Source organism: Vigna umbellata, chromosome 11 (genome assembly GCF_029865625.1).
Source record: "Vigna umbellata cultivar VRB3 chromosome 11, Vumbellata_1.0, whole genome shotgun sequence".
NCBI classification, from domain to species: Eukaryota; Viridiplantae; Streptophyta; class Magnoliopsida; order Fabales; family Fabaceae; genus Vigna; species Vigna umbellata.
This window is the reverse complement of record NC_142175.1, coordinates 7,116,180-7,132,532: the sequence shown is the minus strand read 5'-3', so window position 1 is coordinate 7,132,532 and position 16,353 is coordinate 7,116,180. Positions and strand designations below refer to the sequence as shown.

The following is a 16,353-nucleotide window of genomic DNA, read 5'->3' as shown; positions in this document are numbered from 1 at the left end:
AAATTCTTTTTAAGGACTTGGTAAAAGAGTATAAAATGTACATGAAAGGTAAGAAGTCAATTTCTTCATGTCAAAATCCGAACATAAATGTAGGCCAAATTATTGTCGAAAAAAAATGTACTTGGAGAAGAGATTTTGCAAATAATCAAATTGCAAAGAAAAATGAACCATCAAATTATAAGTTATAACTTGGTTATTACTTGGAGGAACCGACACTACCAGATTCAGGTGAAAAATTTGAAATTTTAATTTGGTAGAAGACTAATGGAATAAAATATCCAATCTTACAAATGATTGCAAGAAATTTTCTAGCCATTTCTTATCTTAATAGTTGCTTTTGAGTTTTCTTTTAGTACTGGTGGTTGATTTCTTACTCCACATCAGAGTAGATTACACCGAGACACTTTAGAAGCATTGATGTGTGTTCAAGATTGACTATGGAGTGACATACAAGCTAATTAAATGAACAATTCAAATTACATATTTATATTCATTTAGATGATTAACTATGACAAATGATTTTTTTTTTTAGGTTTTCAACATTGAAAGTGGATAACATGAAGCTTAGTACAATACAAGAGGAGATAATTGATGATGATGTTAGTGATTTTGTCTATAATATTTTAATCTAATTTTATTAATAATGTCACTTTGTCATTGATAGATGACTTTATTTGTATTTATTTGTTTCAAGAATTAAGTGGTCAAATTGAAGATATGGGAGAAAAAACATAAATTGGAGTGTTATTTTTAGAAGAATTATTTTTAAAATTACTTGTTTTGGGATATATGTTTTACTACTAATTTGAATATATGTTTTAACTTCTTTTTTAATTATCATTGACTTTACTTGGATATATGTTTTAATTATTATTTTTTTTACATGTTTATTTTAGATGGTTTATTTTAATAGATAAAAGTTACTAAACGATCTTTTCTTAATGTAGCTGCTGTGATATTATTTAACTATTATACAACTTTACAAATTTAGTGTACCACAATTAATACATTACTCCTCTAATTCCAATGAAGCTCAAAATAATTGAAATCCTAAATTCAATCAATATCACCCGACCAAAATTTCACCAATAATTACTTTTATACTCAAATATAAAAACAGAATTACAGCTCAAGTTAGTTTTTCTTACTAAATACTTACTCGTACTTTGAGATAGAGAAAGAATGAGACAAGAGAAGAAAAAGAAAGAAAAAGAAAAAGAAAAAGACAAGATATTGGGCCAAATGTCTCATATTTTCCACTTTTGATGTTCAGATGGTGGGTCTGGTGACAGCCAAGCCAACGATAATGTGTTGAATTGGTAATTAATCATTGAGGTTACCCTCCACCCACTCAATAAAGTAACCAATGGTTGTAAGCACATTGCCCTTTTCATAGTACAAACTATAATTGGTACAAGAGAAACGGTAGACAAAATTTATAAAATATTTTTTTTGTGTATATAAGATTATAAAACTTGTAATTCAACAATGATGACTATTTATTTCTATTTTTAAGGTGTCACTAGAGACATGAAAATCAAAACTAAATGTATTTTGCTTACATGTCTATTAATTAGTTCCTATGCAGGCCTTTTCTAAGATTAAAAAGATATTTTTATTTACTTGTGTACATTATATATAATATTATGACACCATTTCGAAATTAAAATTTGAATTTTGGGTTATAATAAAACATGTTGTCCTTAAAGATTAATTAAATATCTATGGAATGTATATAATTGTAAAGCATTTTACAGTTTACTTTCGAAGTTTTAGTCATCTCTATGGGGCTTTAGGTCAACATCCGTTTCAAGGTTCTAAACTCTCGCAGATATGTGCTGAACTCTTTCCGTGGCCTTCGGAGGAAACAGGTTCTCCGACGACTTTAACATACTTATGTTTACAGTTCAACATTTCATACCAAACTTTCCTTATTCCGTAAAACACATAGTGGAATGTTTTATCTGATTCGTATTAGATGAATTTTGGAGTTACAGGAAACAAATGCTTTTTGGTTGATTTCCCTCTTCTGATGAATTCTCTCATTTACAGCTTAAATCCAGTGGTTCTATATGAGTTTGTATATATTTAGAATGATTCTTTCATCTATCATAAACTTATTCTCTACATTTCTCAATCTGGGTTGATCATCTCTCCATTACTTTTTCTGTCTCTTCCTCTCTGTAAAAGCAATGTATTTTTTATGATTACTTAAACACGGGGGGTTTTATTCTTGCCCCCTAATCAAAGTCTCTCCGGATCGGTTGTGCTGTTGGCACTCAATTTTTTTTTCTTTTTTCTGGAGTTATTTAGTTGTAATGTTAAGTATTTATATTTCTTCAATGTTGAGTGAGTTCATGGGAGTGTGGGTTGAAGGAGTTGACTCAATTTATCTCCTTCTATTTTAGAAAAACTTTTAAGAATGTAATTATAATTCAAAAGAAATTGGATCTGAAAACGGAACTTGCTTTAACAAATTTTAGAACTTCAGATTGAAAAGCATCTTTAGAAGAACCAAAATATACCTTTCTCTTCGCAGCTTCCTTAATACTAAGAGCATACATAACCCTCTCATCACGTTTACTTATCCCTTAAAAATAGACCCACAAGTATAATTGTTAAAAATATCGCGTAGGGAACGCAACCCAAGCAAAGATTGAGTTGAAGTATAAGAAATTTCACCAAAATCGTACATGTTTTGTTAGATTAATGGGTTAATGTTGTTTAGTTTTATGTTTCAGTAATGTCTTCCAACAAAGAGGTAACAATCCCTTTGAAATATTGGGTGGACGATAAAAGAAATCGTGTGATTGTAGCGGAAGCAAGTGGGGAATTCGTAGATGTTCTCTTCAGTTTCCTTACCCTTCCATTGGGAACTATCATCCGCCTTTTGGACACCTTGGACCATGTAGAGCGTGTGAACACCTCTGAAGAACAGGGGCGTGACAACGGCTCTGAACAACAAGAAGGGCGCAACAACGGTTCTGAACAACAAGAAGGGCGCGACAACGGCTCTGAACAACAAGAAGGACCTCAGAACACCTCTGAACAACAACAAAGGCGTGACAACACCTCTAAACAAGAAGAAGGAACTGGTTGCATCAATAATATGTGCCAGAGTTTTAAGGATATGTTGGGGCTTCGCAACAGATCTGAACAACAAGTTCGGCTTGGTTGCATCAACGAGCTGTACAAGAGTGTTAATAATTTGAAGACTGATGTTTTTAGGAACACGATCTGCCAGAAAATGTTACATTCTCCGCGCAACCCCTTAGAGAGCTCTTGCCAGAGGCTAAAAGTGAAAGTGGATGATTCAGAACCCACAAAGTATTTCATGTGTCATAACTGTGCAAAAAAAGGAAGTAATTTGTTGGTGAGCTCGTTTTGTGGTGTAAAGTGCGACTGCGACGCATTGATGAGGAAAGAAATAGAACTGCTGGAAGAGGCTACTGGTGACGATGGCGTTTTTGTTAAAGGAAAGGCCATGTTCTTCATCTATGATAACTTGACAGTGCGCCGAAGCTCTCCAAGTGAATTCATTAAACCTGGACAGAAAAAACTAGAAGACTATAAAGAAGACTTTCTTGACAGAGAAAAGGTAATATTTATGAGGAAGCGCTTGCACGAATTTTTTATGTTTCAAGAATGATAGTCCAATATTAGATAGTAGGAGTTTCAAGTTTATGGTAATCTTTTACTTATCTTCTTTCAGATACTTAAGATACTGAAGCAAGCATTAACCTCCAAAACCCCTCTTAGTGATGTATTATTGGGAAACACAACATCCAAGCGATCGGTCTCTTTCTCACGAGTTATTGGCTCAACTCATTCCAAAGATTATTTAGAAATCAAGGTAATGGTGAGTAAATCAAAAAACAAGATTGAATTTGTTGAAGCAGATGGGGATTTTGTCGATTTTCTGGCCAGCTTCCTCACAACACCTCTTGGATCTGTTCTGAACCTTAAGAATAACAAACTGTCCTGCTGGCCCATACCACTTCTTGCATCTATTCTGAAGCTTAGGAATGGCAAATTGTCCTTAGGAAGCATTCGTAACTTGTACAAAAGTGTGAAGAATCTGGATCCGTCGTGGTTCATAGAGTCATCGAACAAATCCTTGCTGAATCCCAAGGTGGCTCCTTATTTTGGTTGTGAGAGAAATCCACTATCAAATTCAAGTCAACATGACACCGCCAAATATTGGTATGGCCTTGGAGAAATGAAAAATGAGAAGGGTCGTATCATCTGTGAAAAGAGAATGATTTCAAAGAAACATGATATGCTACAACAGCCCAAAGATATCAAAATGTTGGACCCAAGATCTTCAGATAGAAAAAAAAAAGATGGTGTGGGATTTATGAAGAGGCCTTGTCTATTTGTTGTGTGGGATAATCTGCAATTGTCACCGTTGACATCTATCAGTCTTCCAATTTCATTTCGTGATTCGGATAATCTCCTGTCTACTGATTTGGAGGAACATCTGCTGAAAATCAAGAAGTCAAAGGTAACGTTCACAATCCACTCTTGACGACTTGTTCTTTCGATATTGGTTTAAGAAAATCTGATTGATACTATGGTTTTATTTAACATTTGTCTAATTATATAAATTTGGTCAGGCAATAAACCTGTTGAGGGCTTCTTTGACCTCTGACAAAGGTGCTTTTACTCGGAGCCTATCCTGCCTGTTGTGGAAGTGGAGACTTCAAAGACTCATTCCATTGTGGGGTTGGTGGAGAAACAAGAGAAACAAAAAGCGAGAGAAAAGAAAAAGACGAAAAACTGAGAAATATATCAAGTTAAATGAAAAGAAAAAGAAAAAGAAACAAGAAATAATTGCGGTAGAAACTAAAAAGAAGAAGGAAGAGATTAACGATAATCCAGTGCAGAAGACAAAGGAAGAAGTCAAAGCCTAAACTTTAGGGTGATAAGTGATTAAGGTGACATAGAACAATGCTGCAATATATTTTGGTCTAAGAAATAGTTGTGTTTAATTGATTTGATGATCATTTAATATTTATATTTCTCTTGTATTATGGATCTCCTTATAATGTACAATAACTCTACGAGTATAATTTTAGGTAGTGATATTAGTACAACTAAAAATCTTTGAGCTAACTACTCTCTCTCCATGTTGGAAAGAGATAGAGATAATGGGTATGTTCATAATAATAGCCTGTAATCATTGCATAGTTGAGTAGGGTGCCTCTATCTGTCACTTTGCATGGTATTGGTTGGTTATTTTAGAGGTGAATTAAGACTATCTACCATTATACAACATCAGTTGAAAAGAGAAGGGCAGTGCACTAAAAATACGGTATATTGGTAGCATATATATATATATATATTTCACCAACATTATAATTTATTGAAAACCTTAACTAATAGTATTAATGACTTATCTTTTCAAACTATTTTTATTATATAATTTAATTTCAGGAACGTAAGAATCTAGAAAACAGAGTATTAGAGTATATAAGTGTATTAAAATAATGAGACAAACATTTTATTTTAAAATAACCTTATAATATAAATATAATTTTCTAAAACTCGGTTTATCTCTCTAAAACATTATTATCTAGCAATATTGTCAATAATGTCAAGCCTCGATACAAAGTTCTGCAACCACAAAGCATGAACCGTGGCCTCAAAGCATGCCACGAATTCAACCTCCATGGTGGAAGTAGTAATGACTAATTGTTTTTCACTTTTCCAAGAAATTGCTCCTCCAGCTAATAGATAAACATACCAAAATGTGGTTTTTTTTTGAATCCACACATCCAGCATAGTCTGAATCCGAGTAGCTAACCATCTCAAGATGATCTGACCTTCTGTAGGTGAGTATGTATTCTTTGGTACCTTGTAAATACCTAAGAACTTTCTTTGCAGCTTTCGAGTGATTCATTCTGGGATTACTTTGATATCGGCCTAACATTCCAACAGCAAAACTAATATCTGGCCGAGTACAAGTTTGAGCATACATCAAACTCCCAACCACTAACGCATAAGGAATAGACTCCATGGCCTTTCGTTCCAAATCATTCTTGGGACATTGCATTTGACTAAACTTATCCCCTTTTTTGAATTGGAACTACTCCAGGAGAGCATTTTTCCATTATGAATCTCTCTAACACTTTGTTAATATAGCCTTTTTGAGACAAACTTAACAATCCTTGTGATCTATCACGAAATATTTTTATTTCTATCACTTAAGATGCCTCATTCATATCTTTCATTTCAAAATTGCTAGAGAGAAACGTCTTTACATCATGTAACATACCAACATCATTAACAACAAGAAGAATGTCGTCAACATATAGAACCATTATAACAAACTTACTCCCACTGATCTTTATATATATATACACCGGTCAACGATGTTCTCTACAAAACCATATGAATTTATGGTATCATTAAATTTTAGATACCATTGTCGGAAAACTTGTTTCAATCCATATATTGATTTCTTCAATTTACTCACCAAATTTTCTTTTCCTGTTATTGTGAAACCTTCTGGTTGGTCCATATAAACTTTCTCTTCTAAGTCACCATTCAGAAAAGCGGTCTTTACATCCATTTGGTGAAGCTCTAAATCATAATGAGCCACCAAAGCCAAAACAATTCTCAAAGAGTCCTTCCTAGAAACAGGAGAAAAGGTCTCTTTATAGTCAATGTCATCCTTTTGAGTGAAACCTTTGGGGACTAATCTAGCTTTATACCTTTCAATATTGCCTTTTGAGTCATGTTTAGTCTTGAAGACCCATTTACAACCGACTCTTTTTGAACCCTTAGGTAATTCAACTAGATCCCATACTTTATTGTCATCCATTGATTTCAATTCTTCTTTCATAGCATTCAACCAATTCTCTGAATTATTACTTTCCATGGCTTGTTTGAAAGAGACTAGATCCTCATTAATGCTTAAGTCACATTCATGTTCAACAGAGTAAACCACATAATCATTCAAAATAGCAAGTCTTTTCTCCCTTATGGACCTTCTTAATGTTGCTTCTTGTGGTTCCTCTATCAATTACTCATTTATGACTTGTTCATTTGTGACTTGATCATTGTCAAATGGCTCAACATTTATATGTTCATTTTGTGGGATTGGAACATTAACTTGTTGTCTCTGCTTGTTGTGTGACTGTGATACAACAAGAGGGATAACAACTTCAGAAGAGACATTAGATGTAGAAACACTATCAGTATGCTCTTGAATATCCACTATTCGTGATTCCTCACTCCCACTAAATTGACCATTTTCAATGAACCGAGCATTTCCCGACTCAATTATTCTTGTACTATGGTTAGGGAAATAAAATCTATATCCTTTTATTTTTTTTAGGATAACCGATGAAGTAACCACTAATGGTTCTTGCATCAAGCTTCTTTTCATGTGGATTGTATAACCTTACTTCTGCTGTACAACCCCAAACATGAAGGTGTCTCAAACTGGGTTTCCTTCCAGTCCATAGTTCATAAGGAGTTTTAGAAACTGCTTTGCTATCAACCATGTTAACCAGATATACAGTAGTCTTTAATGAATACATCCACAATGATAAAGGAATATTACTATGACTTAACATACTCCTAACCATATCCATAAGAGTACGATTTCGTCTTTCTGCTACACCATTTTGTTGTGGTGTATCGGGCATTGTATACTGTGCACATATACCTCGACTTTCAAGAAACTTTGCAAATGGACCTGGACATTGTCCAATCTCATCAGTTTTACCATAATATTCACCACCTTTATCAGAGCTCACCACTTTTACTTTTCTATCTAATTGTCTTTCGACCTCATTTATGAACACCTCAAGGGCATTCACTAATTGAGATTTTTCATGTAATAGATATATATATATAACAATAACGTGAGAAATCATCAATAAAGGAGATAAAATATTTTTTCACCACTCCAAGATTTAATGTCAAAAGACCCACAAATATCAGTGTGTATTAACTCAAGAAGTTGACTACTTCTTGTGGCGAGATATTTTGATGTGTTTTGTTTGTTTACCCTTAATACAATCAATACATACATCCTAGTCATCAAAATCCAATTGAGGTAAAATTTCATTTTTCACTAACCTCAACATCCTTTCTTTGGATATGTGACCCAATCTTTTATGTCATAAGAAAGCAAAACATTCTTTTCCTGCACCACAATTTTTATCAACAACAGGTTCAACATTAAACAAGGATTCAGAAAAAGTAACATCAAGATTTAAACGATATAAACCATCCAATAATGTACCAGAACCATAATAGTACGAAAGTTTATAAAAATGAAAAATATCATTTTCAATCTCAAAGTTAAAACCTAAACAATCCAACTTTGCAACAGAAATTAAATTTCTAGCACAACCAGGAACATAGAGACATTTTTCAAGATTCAGACAATAACGAGTGTCTAGAATCAATCTGTAAGTCCCAATTCCTTCTATTTGTGCCTTCATTATGTTTCCCATATATAAATACTTTTCAGTTCCTTTTATGGGCTGGATTGAAAGGAATCCCTGCATAATATTAGAAACATGAGTGGTAGCTTCAGAATCCAACCACCGGGTATTATTAGGCACTTCAATTATAATTTCTTCAAAACTTACAGAAACATAAAAAGTACTTTTCTTTTCGAACCAAGATTTTCTTTTCGGACAATATTTCTTGAAGTGACCTACTTTCTTGCAAAAGAAACATTTATGGTCCTTTTGGATATTGCCCTTATTCACTTTCATCGAGGCTTTCTCCTTCTTGTTCTTTTTTCCTGATTTGACTTTACTGAAGCTAGCACCTTCATGAGTTGTGAGATGGATAGAATGATCTTTCATTTTCTTCAATCTCCCTTCCTCTTGTACCAACATGGCTTTGATTTCTTGAAAGTTCCATTTATCCTTAAGAGTGTTATAGTTCACTTGGAACTGGCCAAATTCAGGAGGAAGAGAGTTCATGATAAACTGTACCAGAAAAGACTCATTTACCTTCATTCCCATTGACTTCAATCTTGTTGTTATATTAGCCATTCCAGTTACATGTTCATGTATGGGTTGTGACCAGTCAAACCTTTTGGTAGTCAGCTCACTAATAAGAGTTCCTACAATAAACTTGTCAATTATGTCTGATTGTGAGTACTCCTTGATCAGTTTCATAAATTCATTTGCGTTTTTCGTTTTATGCATAGAAAAGCTTTACATTCTCTGCCATAGACATGCGCATCAAGTTTAGTGACAACCTGTTAGACCTAAGCCAAGCCTCATAAAGAGACGTCTCATCACTTGTACTAGTCTCTGTAATGCCATGTCCAAGTCTAACACACCCAGTTGGAACTGGATTTGTTCTGACCAATCAGCATAATTGAGCCCATTAAACTTGACCACATTATTGATCAAACCTGATAAATTCATGTAAGTTGGAAATAATACACAAACTCATACATTAATGCTTTGATAGAATTAATGGATTCAAACAAATTATTACACTAGTCATACATTCAAGTTCACCTTTGGGTGACACTTAAACTGATAGCTAATTATTTAAATCATTCATTTAAGTTCACCTTTGGGAGATTCTTAAACTGACAAATTCCATATATACTTTAATAAACAATCAATCATACTTAAGTCTATATGTATGCTATCTTTGGACATACAAACATATTTACTAAGTACATGAAATGTCTCACTTTAATGTCATCAATTTTAAACAATGGTTCACCTTTGAGTAATCCATAACATCCTTATATCAATGACTAATAACTATATATATATATATATATATATATATATATATATATATATATATATATATATATATATATCATAATTTAACATCCTTATGAATGATATTCACAATAACATGAGCAATTTAAAAGAACAGCGGAATTGCTAAAATTTTTAATTTTGATTAGAATTATAACTCATCCGAAATTCAACTTAATTGAATTTCTTTCATCCAAGATTAATAAACAATTTCATATAATTCATAAAACAAAAACTTAGATCATACATGTCCGTAGATGCACTCTTCAAATTAAAAGCATTTGAAACCTTATAATTCACACTTAATTTCCATTGCACAACAATCTTAAAAATTTAACATATGCACAATAGTAAAAGTGCTTTACTGTGAGAACATGTGCACAACCATAAAATTGCTTTATGGAAAAAAAAAAAAAGAAAAAACTTGCGGCTGAAAATGTGCAACATTAAAGTTGCTTTAATGCAACAATGAATAAAAAATAATTTTCCAGGATTACAGTAAATGCAACCATCAAAAGTTAAATAACTTGCGGCAATGAAATTCACGTTATAGTGAATTGAATAAAACCCTAGGAATCAAATTCAAGTTACTTGCTACAATGAATTGAATTGAATTCTCTTTCATCAAGATTTTAACTTTTGACACTAAAATTATAACTTTAATACATTATATTCTAATAATCATCACATTAGAATTTGTACATCAAAGTTATACTTTAAATTACATGAATCAATCTTAAATATTAATATAATTTAACAACATTTATATACCAACATATGTATCAATCACAAATACACATTTTTGTTGCTATGAAAACATATATGTGTTGTTAAAATCAATGTGTTGTCATCATAAAAAACCAAAAACATCAGGAATTAGGTTTAACACTTATATTAATCCCTTATCAACATTTTTTTTACAATTTTAGAATTATTTTATAATTAAAAATCAATACATTTTATTATTTCAAAGTTTCTTAACCTTAATTAGTGAATAAACATAATTGTTATGCACAAGTCTCTATAAAAAATAATATTTGGACTTGTCCACTTTATTATTTGTACGATTTAATATACTTGTCAATTTTGTAACACTCTTAATGAGCTCAAAGAGTTGAGATTAACTAGAGAAAAATATATATTTTTATTTTGATTGGCAAAGTGCAATCCATCTTAATAAAAACTCGACCTTGCATTCGATGTTAAAGCATATGAAGGTCAGATGTCATTGGATACTATGTACATTACAAAGGAAGCAATTATCATTAAAGAAAATTCATATGGATTAGAATGATTCATACATGATGACAAAGATTTTACTTGCAAGAACTTGCTACATTAAAGGAAAAAACTAGTTTTGTTAACCATGATTCCAATTAATTGATGAGATGAAGATTTTGTTTGATGGGACCAATTTATTGGACCCTAGCTTAAAAGAATGCAACCATTTGCATCATGTTGTTTAGCTAGATACCCATCGAGACATTCTTGTGTCTTACTGGTGAAGATAATATTTTCTATTGATTCTTGAAGCTCTAAAAAAATTTATGATATACTTATTAACTATTACTTCTGGAATAGTTTTGACTGGACTTCCCTACAATTTTTCCTTCATATTAAAGTTTTCCACATTAAAAAAAAAAGTTTGGTGTTAATTTCTTTCTTTTATTTGGTACATTTCATTACTTTACATTTTTTTATATAAAAAAATTATGTAAATTTAACTTTCACATATTATTTTTAAATTTAACTTTATTACATTTTTTATGTAAATTTAACAAAGAACATAATCCAAGAGTTCTCTAAAGCCCCTTTTCGAAAGGACTTCAGTGTAATTTTTACAGCGGAGGACCCCTTCAAGAAACCATAACACACCACAAGCTTCTCCACATTTGGCATGAGTTGCATAAATTCCAGAAATACATCGGACTCAATAGGAAAGCACAGAGTAACAACTTTTAACTTGTGAAAGTGGTTTCCTTAATATTCTCCGTCCACAATCATCTTCAATTCATTTTTACCCACTGTCAGATGTTCTAAATTCGGTGTAATTACCAAGAAAAGAATATGAATTTAATTATAAAGGAAGTAAAAGTAGAATTATTTATAGAGAATATCATTCTATACTTAAGTCTCATAACTAAAACATCACAGAAATATCCATTTAAAGAGAAATCAATAAGACATTAAATTAAACTAAAATAAATTGCTTACATAATCAGTCATAATCATCATGTTATGCTGTGAAAAGCTGCTCTTATTAATCATCATCTGCATATGTATAGAGCAAATGATAGTATAACTCACCATAAAAAAAAAAAAGTAACAATTTCAGTAGCATTAGATGATAATATTTGATGTACCATATTCACTATCTGAGCTTTGGAGAACTGAAATGATGGCACCAGAAGCAGCCTATTTAAAACAAAAGAATATGTACAAGTTAATTTTAAGAACGATGCAACTCAAAAATACATTACACTAAAAAAATGTCTGAAAATATTGTTATACAGGAACCTAGAATTCCTGGACAATATCATCTGTCATTTTCTATGAAGAAAGATTAAGACACGTAAAAGTGTAGGTACCTCTTTTGCAGAAGGTTTGCGCACAGCAGAATTGAGATCACTTTCTTTCTGGGGTCTCTCATATTCTGAACAATACCATTTTGTGGGATGATTTACAAGAGTCAATGATATATTTAAAATTAGTACTCTACAAATATGAAATACTAATTACTTTTATTAGTGGTTTTTTTTTTTCGAAAAAAACACACTTTACATACCTAATTCACATTACCTGACTTCAAGACTTGCAAAACCAAGTTAAGAATTGAGATTTATAATTTTATTTAGTTATCATATTAAAAATTTGTTGAACAGTTACGGTGTGTTTGTGACGAGTAAATAAATAAATAAATAAAAATGGTTATTATGAATGATAAAATTTATAATTATTTTAAACAATGTTCTTTTTCCTTCTTCTTCATATTTATTATTTTTAGTGACAAAATATATATATATATATATATATATATATATATATATATATATATATATATATATATCACGAACTCTTTGTTATTTATATTTTTTTATTTTGAAATATTTTAGCATAGTACTTTTAAATTTTGTTTCCCGAAAATTTCATCAGAGTTATTAATTAAATTTTAAATAAATATTATAATTTTGAGTTTAAATTATAGACATAGTGTGAATTAGAAGTTATAGAAAAAAATTGCAATAATCAACAATCTATCTTTTTTTTTTCCACCTAGTCTTGCAGTAGGCACTCTTTTATTGACAATTCCTCCAACAATGGAAAACTTAAACTCCCTTTGTAAAACCTTAGGAGATTATTCAGATATTTAAATTTCAAACAATTGAGCTTTGGAAACGTTATTTCATCCTCGTCTGATTCCTCTCATTTTTTAGACACTATTGATTCACACATTTTTATCTCCATTCTTTGGAGTTTAGCCAAACTTTTGGCTGTTGAAGAAGTGAACAAATATGACAAGCCATCGCAATTTTCAACTTTTAAATGTATCAGATTCGAGAAAGACACTCTGCATGTTACCAAGGTTTTTAAACTGGAACAGCTAATCACTTCAAAGGTTTCTAGATTTCTGACAAAGAGCTCAGTCCATAAGTTTTCTAACCCAATGGAAACTAGCTCTTTAAGGGACTCCAAGCGTAATTCTTTCAATTGCAGAAGAATTTCACTATTATTAGGTCTTTGAAGGAAGAAAATCACCTTGAAGGAACTGTCACACACCTCAAGCTTCCCTACATTTGGCAATTGTTGTAGAAATCCATACTCCGGAAATACATCACACTTAATATCAAAGCACAAAGTAAGAACTTTTAACTTGTGTAAAAGGTTTCTCTGAAATTTCCCATCCACAATCATCTTCAATTCATTTTCACCCACTTTCAGATGTTCTAAGTTCGGTGTAATTAGCTACAAAGAGAAACAAATAACGAAGTGGAAGCAGTTAGCAGAGTCATATATATTGGTCTCTTTATATAAAATTGAACTCGTGAACTTTCATGCTAAAATAAGTCTGATAATTAGTGAAAAATTAAACAAATCAATATAAAATAAAAATAGGTGTGAACAAGTCAATTTGAAAGAAAAAACGTTTATTTACAAAAATGTAAAAAAGATGAATTACCCAGGCCAGGTATACCGTATGCACTAACAACAATTTCGAGTTTAAAATTTTAGATGAAAAATTTGATAAACGAGAGAAAGGTGGTTCCTCCGTGAAGAAAACAATGTAAACAACTTTCGATGGTTGATAGGAGATTGTTATCAAGATTTAAGCAATATTTGATGCATGATAATTTCAATGGATGTAGAAGAATCTATGTATACTACTATGATTCAACTTCGGCAAATGACAGTATCAATGACGTTACACTGAGAAATGTAACCTTAGGATTTGTTTGTTCTGGATCAGTTTCAGCAGGATCTTCATTCCAAACAGTGTCAAGATTTGGCAGCTTCAGTAAAACTAATTTATTGAGAGGAAAAGTGATTGTTTCTTGTGCACATTAAACATCAAATATGGTTTTGACAGAATAACAGTTTCAAACTTCCCATATGATAAAAGTTGGCACCCATCCACAACCAAGGTTTCCAAGTAAGTGAAACAGTCGGGGTTTTGCAGTGATACACGCCATATCTCTTTTAGGTCTGTCCTATCTCTGAACTCAAGAATCCATCTCCTTCCCATCTTGCGAAATCAGCACATGTAAACGAATAAATAAAAATATGAAATTAATCTTTTCCACGATAACAAGAATTCAGATTCTTTTTAACACTAGGCAATGGCACCGGTTATTTTAGCTTATAGGCACCGGTTCTTGACCCGAAGCGTATGTAGACGAGGTAAAAAGTCTACGATTTTATGCCTCAGTTATGAACGGAGACAAAAACGATACAGGATTATAACTCGGTTCAAGGAGAACCGAGGCAGTATGACAGGATTACAACTCGGTTCAAGGAGAACCGAGGTAGTATGGTCTTCTTGGTTGAAGCTCTGCACCAGACGAGGGAACACCATCGTTGCCATCTACATTGCAAACCCTTCCGCCTCCTCCACTCTGCTATATTCCCACGGCAACGCCGCCGATCTGGGTCGGATTTCCCCCCGCCGACCACCATTCATCTTTCTCACACTGCCAAGGTTTCCCCCCGCCGACCACCACCATCTTTCTCACATCAGACCACCCAAAACACCACCGTAGACCACCTTCGTCCTTCGCGAGAATCGCCCCTCCACCCAATTTGCGAACCACCATCTTCTTCGTCCATCATAAAAAATTTACAGACCTGCAAAAAACACCTCACACCAGCAATCTCATCCTCCTCACGCAATGCCTTCATCAATCATCCAACCACCAAAACCCACCATCACCACCGTGAGCCAAATCGTGAGTTCCTTCATCTCCAACAACCTCCTCATACTTCGTCCATGAAACCTGCAGAAAAAATCCCCAAATTAGATGGAAACCCTAATCGCGAATTAGATGAAAAAATCCCCAAATTAGATGAAACCTGCAGAAAAAACCCTAATTGCACATACACAGAACAAACGTGACAGAGGGACGAGCACGCGACTGAGGAGCGAGCACGCGGCGGAGGGGCGAGCACGCGACGGAGGGGCGAGCACGCGAAGGAGGACCGAGCTTGCAGCAGAGGGGCGACGAGAAGCTGCGGGGGAGGCGGCACCGTGGATTCCTTGCGTTGAAGAAGAAAGCGTGAGAGAGGGGAGGGAGGCGAGAGCGAGGGGAGGGAGGCGCGAGAGTGATGGAGGGGAGAGTGAGGGGAGGGAGGCGCGAGAGTGATGGAGGGGAGAGTGAGGGAAGGGAGGCGCGAGAGTGATGGAGGGGAGAGTGAGGGGAGGCGAGAACGAAAGGGAAAATATTTGTGGGTTATATGCCTCGGTCCTTCTTGGCCCGAGGCAGTAGAAGCTGATACGCCTCGGTCCTTCCTATCAACCGATGCAGTATACCCTTTTCATCTCGGGTTTCTTTTAACTGCGTCAAAAACCGTGTCAGAAACCACTGATTAGGCACCGGTTGCTTTTACAACCGAAGTGGTAACCCTTTTTGGCACCGGTCAAGTCTGAACCGAGGCCTATAAGGTCTCGTTAATTACAAAACTGCCACCGTGTCTGAATAGACAGCGGTTTGGCATAAACCGAGATCTATTGTGCGAGTTTAAAAGCACATTTTGTACTAGTGTAATATAGGTTTTCTAGAAACCACCAAATATAACTAATATTTCAGACATGCACTGATCAATTTTAACAGTTTTTCTTTTCAAATTGCATTTTTGTTACAACATTCTATTCGCTACTTTGCAAACAAGGTAAAATTTGAGTTAGATTTAAAAGTCTTTGTAATTTTCATAAAATTGAAAATTGGGTTTTTGCACCAAACTAGACAAATATGCCCTCTTTATTACCAAAATGGATAAATTTTGACCAAAGTGAAGTCGTGGGGGGCCAAAACGACTTCAATTGAAGAAGTCGTGCCCCCCTGCACGACTTCACCCTGTTCATTTGACCATGGTTGAAGTCGTG

General features: G+C 33.5%; 1 protein-coding gene across 1 annotated transcript; it reads left to right on the top strand.

Moving 5' to 3' along the window:
- The first annotated feature begins 1,718 nt into the window (after positions 1-1,718).
- On the top strand, positions 1,719-5,041 carry LOC148190877 (uncharacterized). Its single transcript, XM_088102538.1, has 4 exons — positions 1,719-1,871; positions 2,742-3,598; positions 3,713-4,504; positions 4,617-5,041. The coding sequence occupies exons 1-4, from the start codon at positions 1,730-1,732 to the stop codon at positions 4,911-4,913; spliced, it is 2,088 nt and encodes a 695-aa protein (XP_087958664.1). The 5' UTR covers positions 1,719-1,729; the 3' UTR covers positions 4,914-5,041.
- Positions 5,042-16,353: the final 11,312 nt, after the last annotated feature.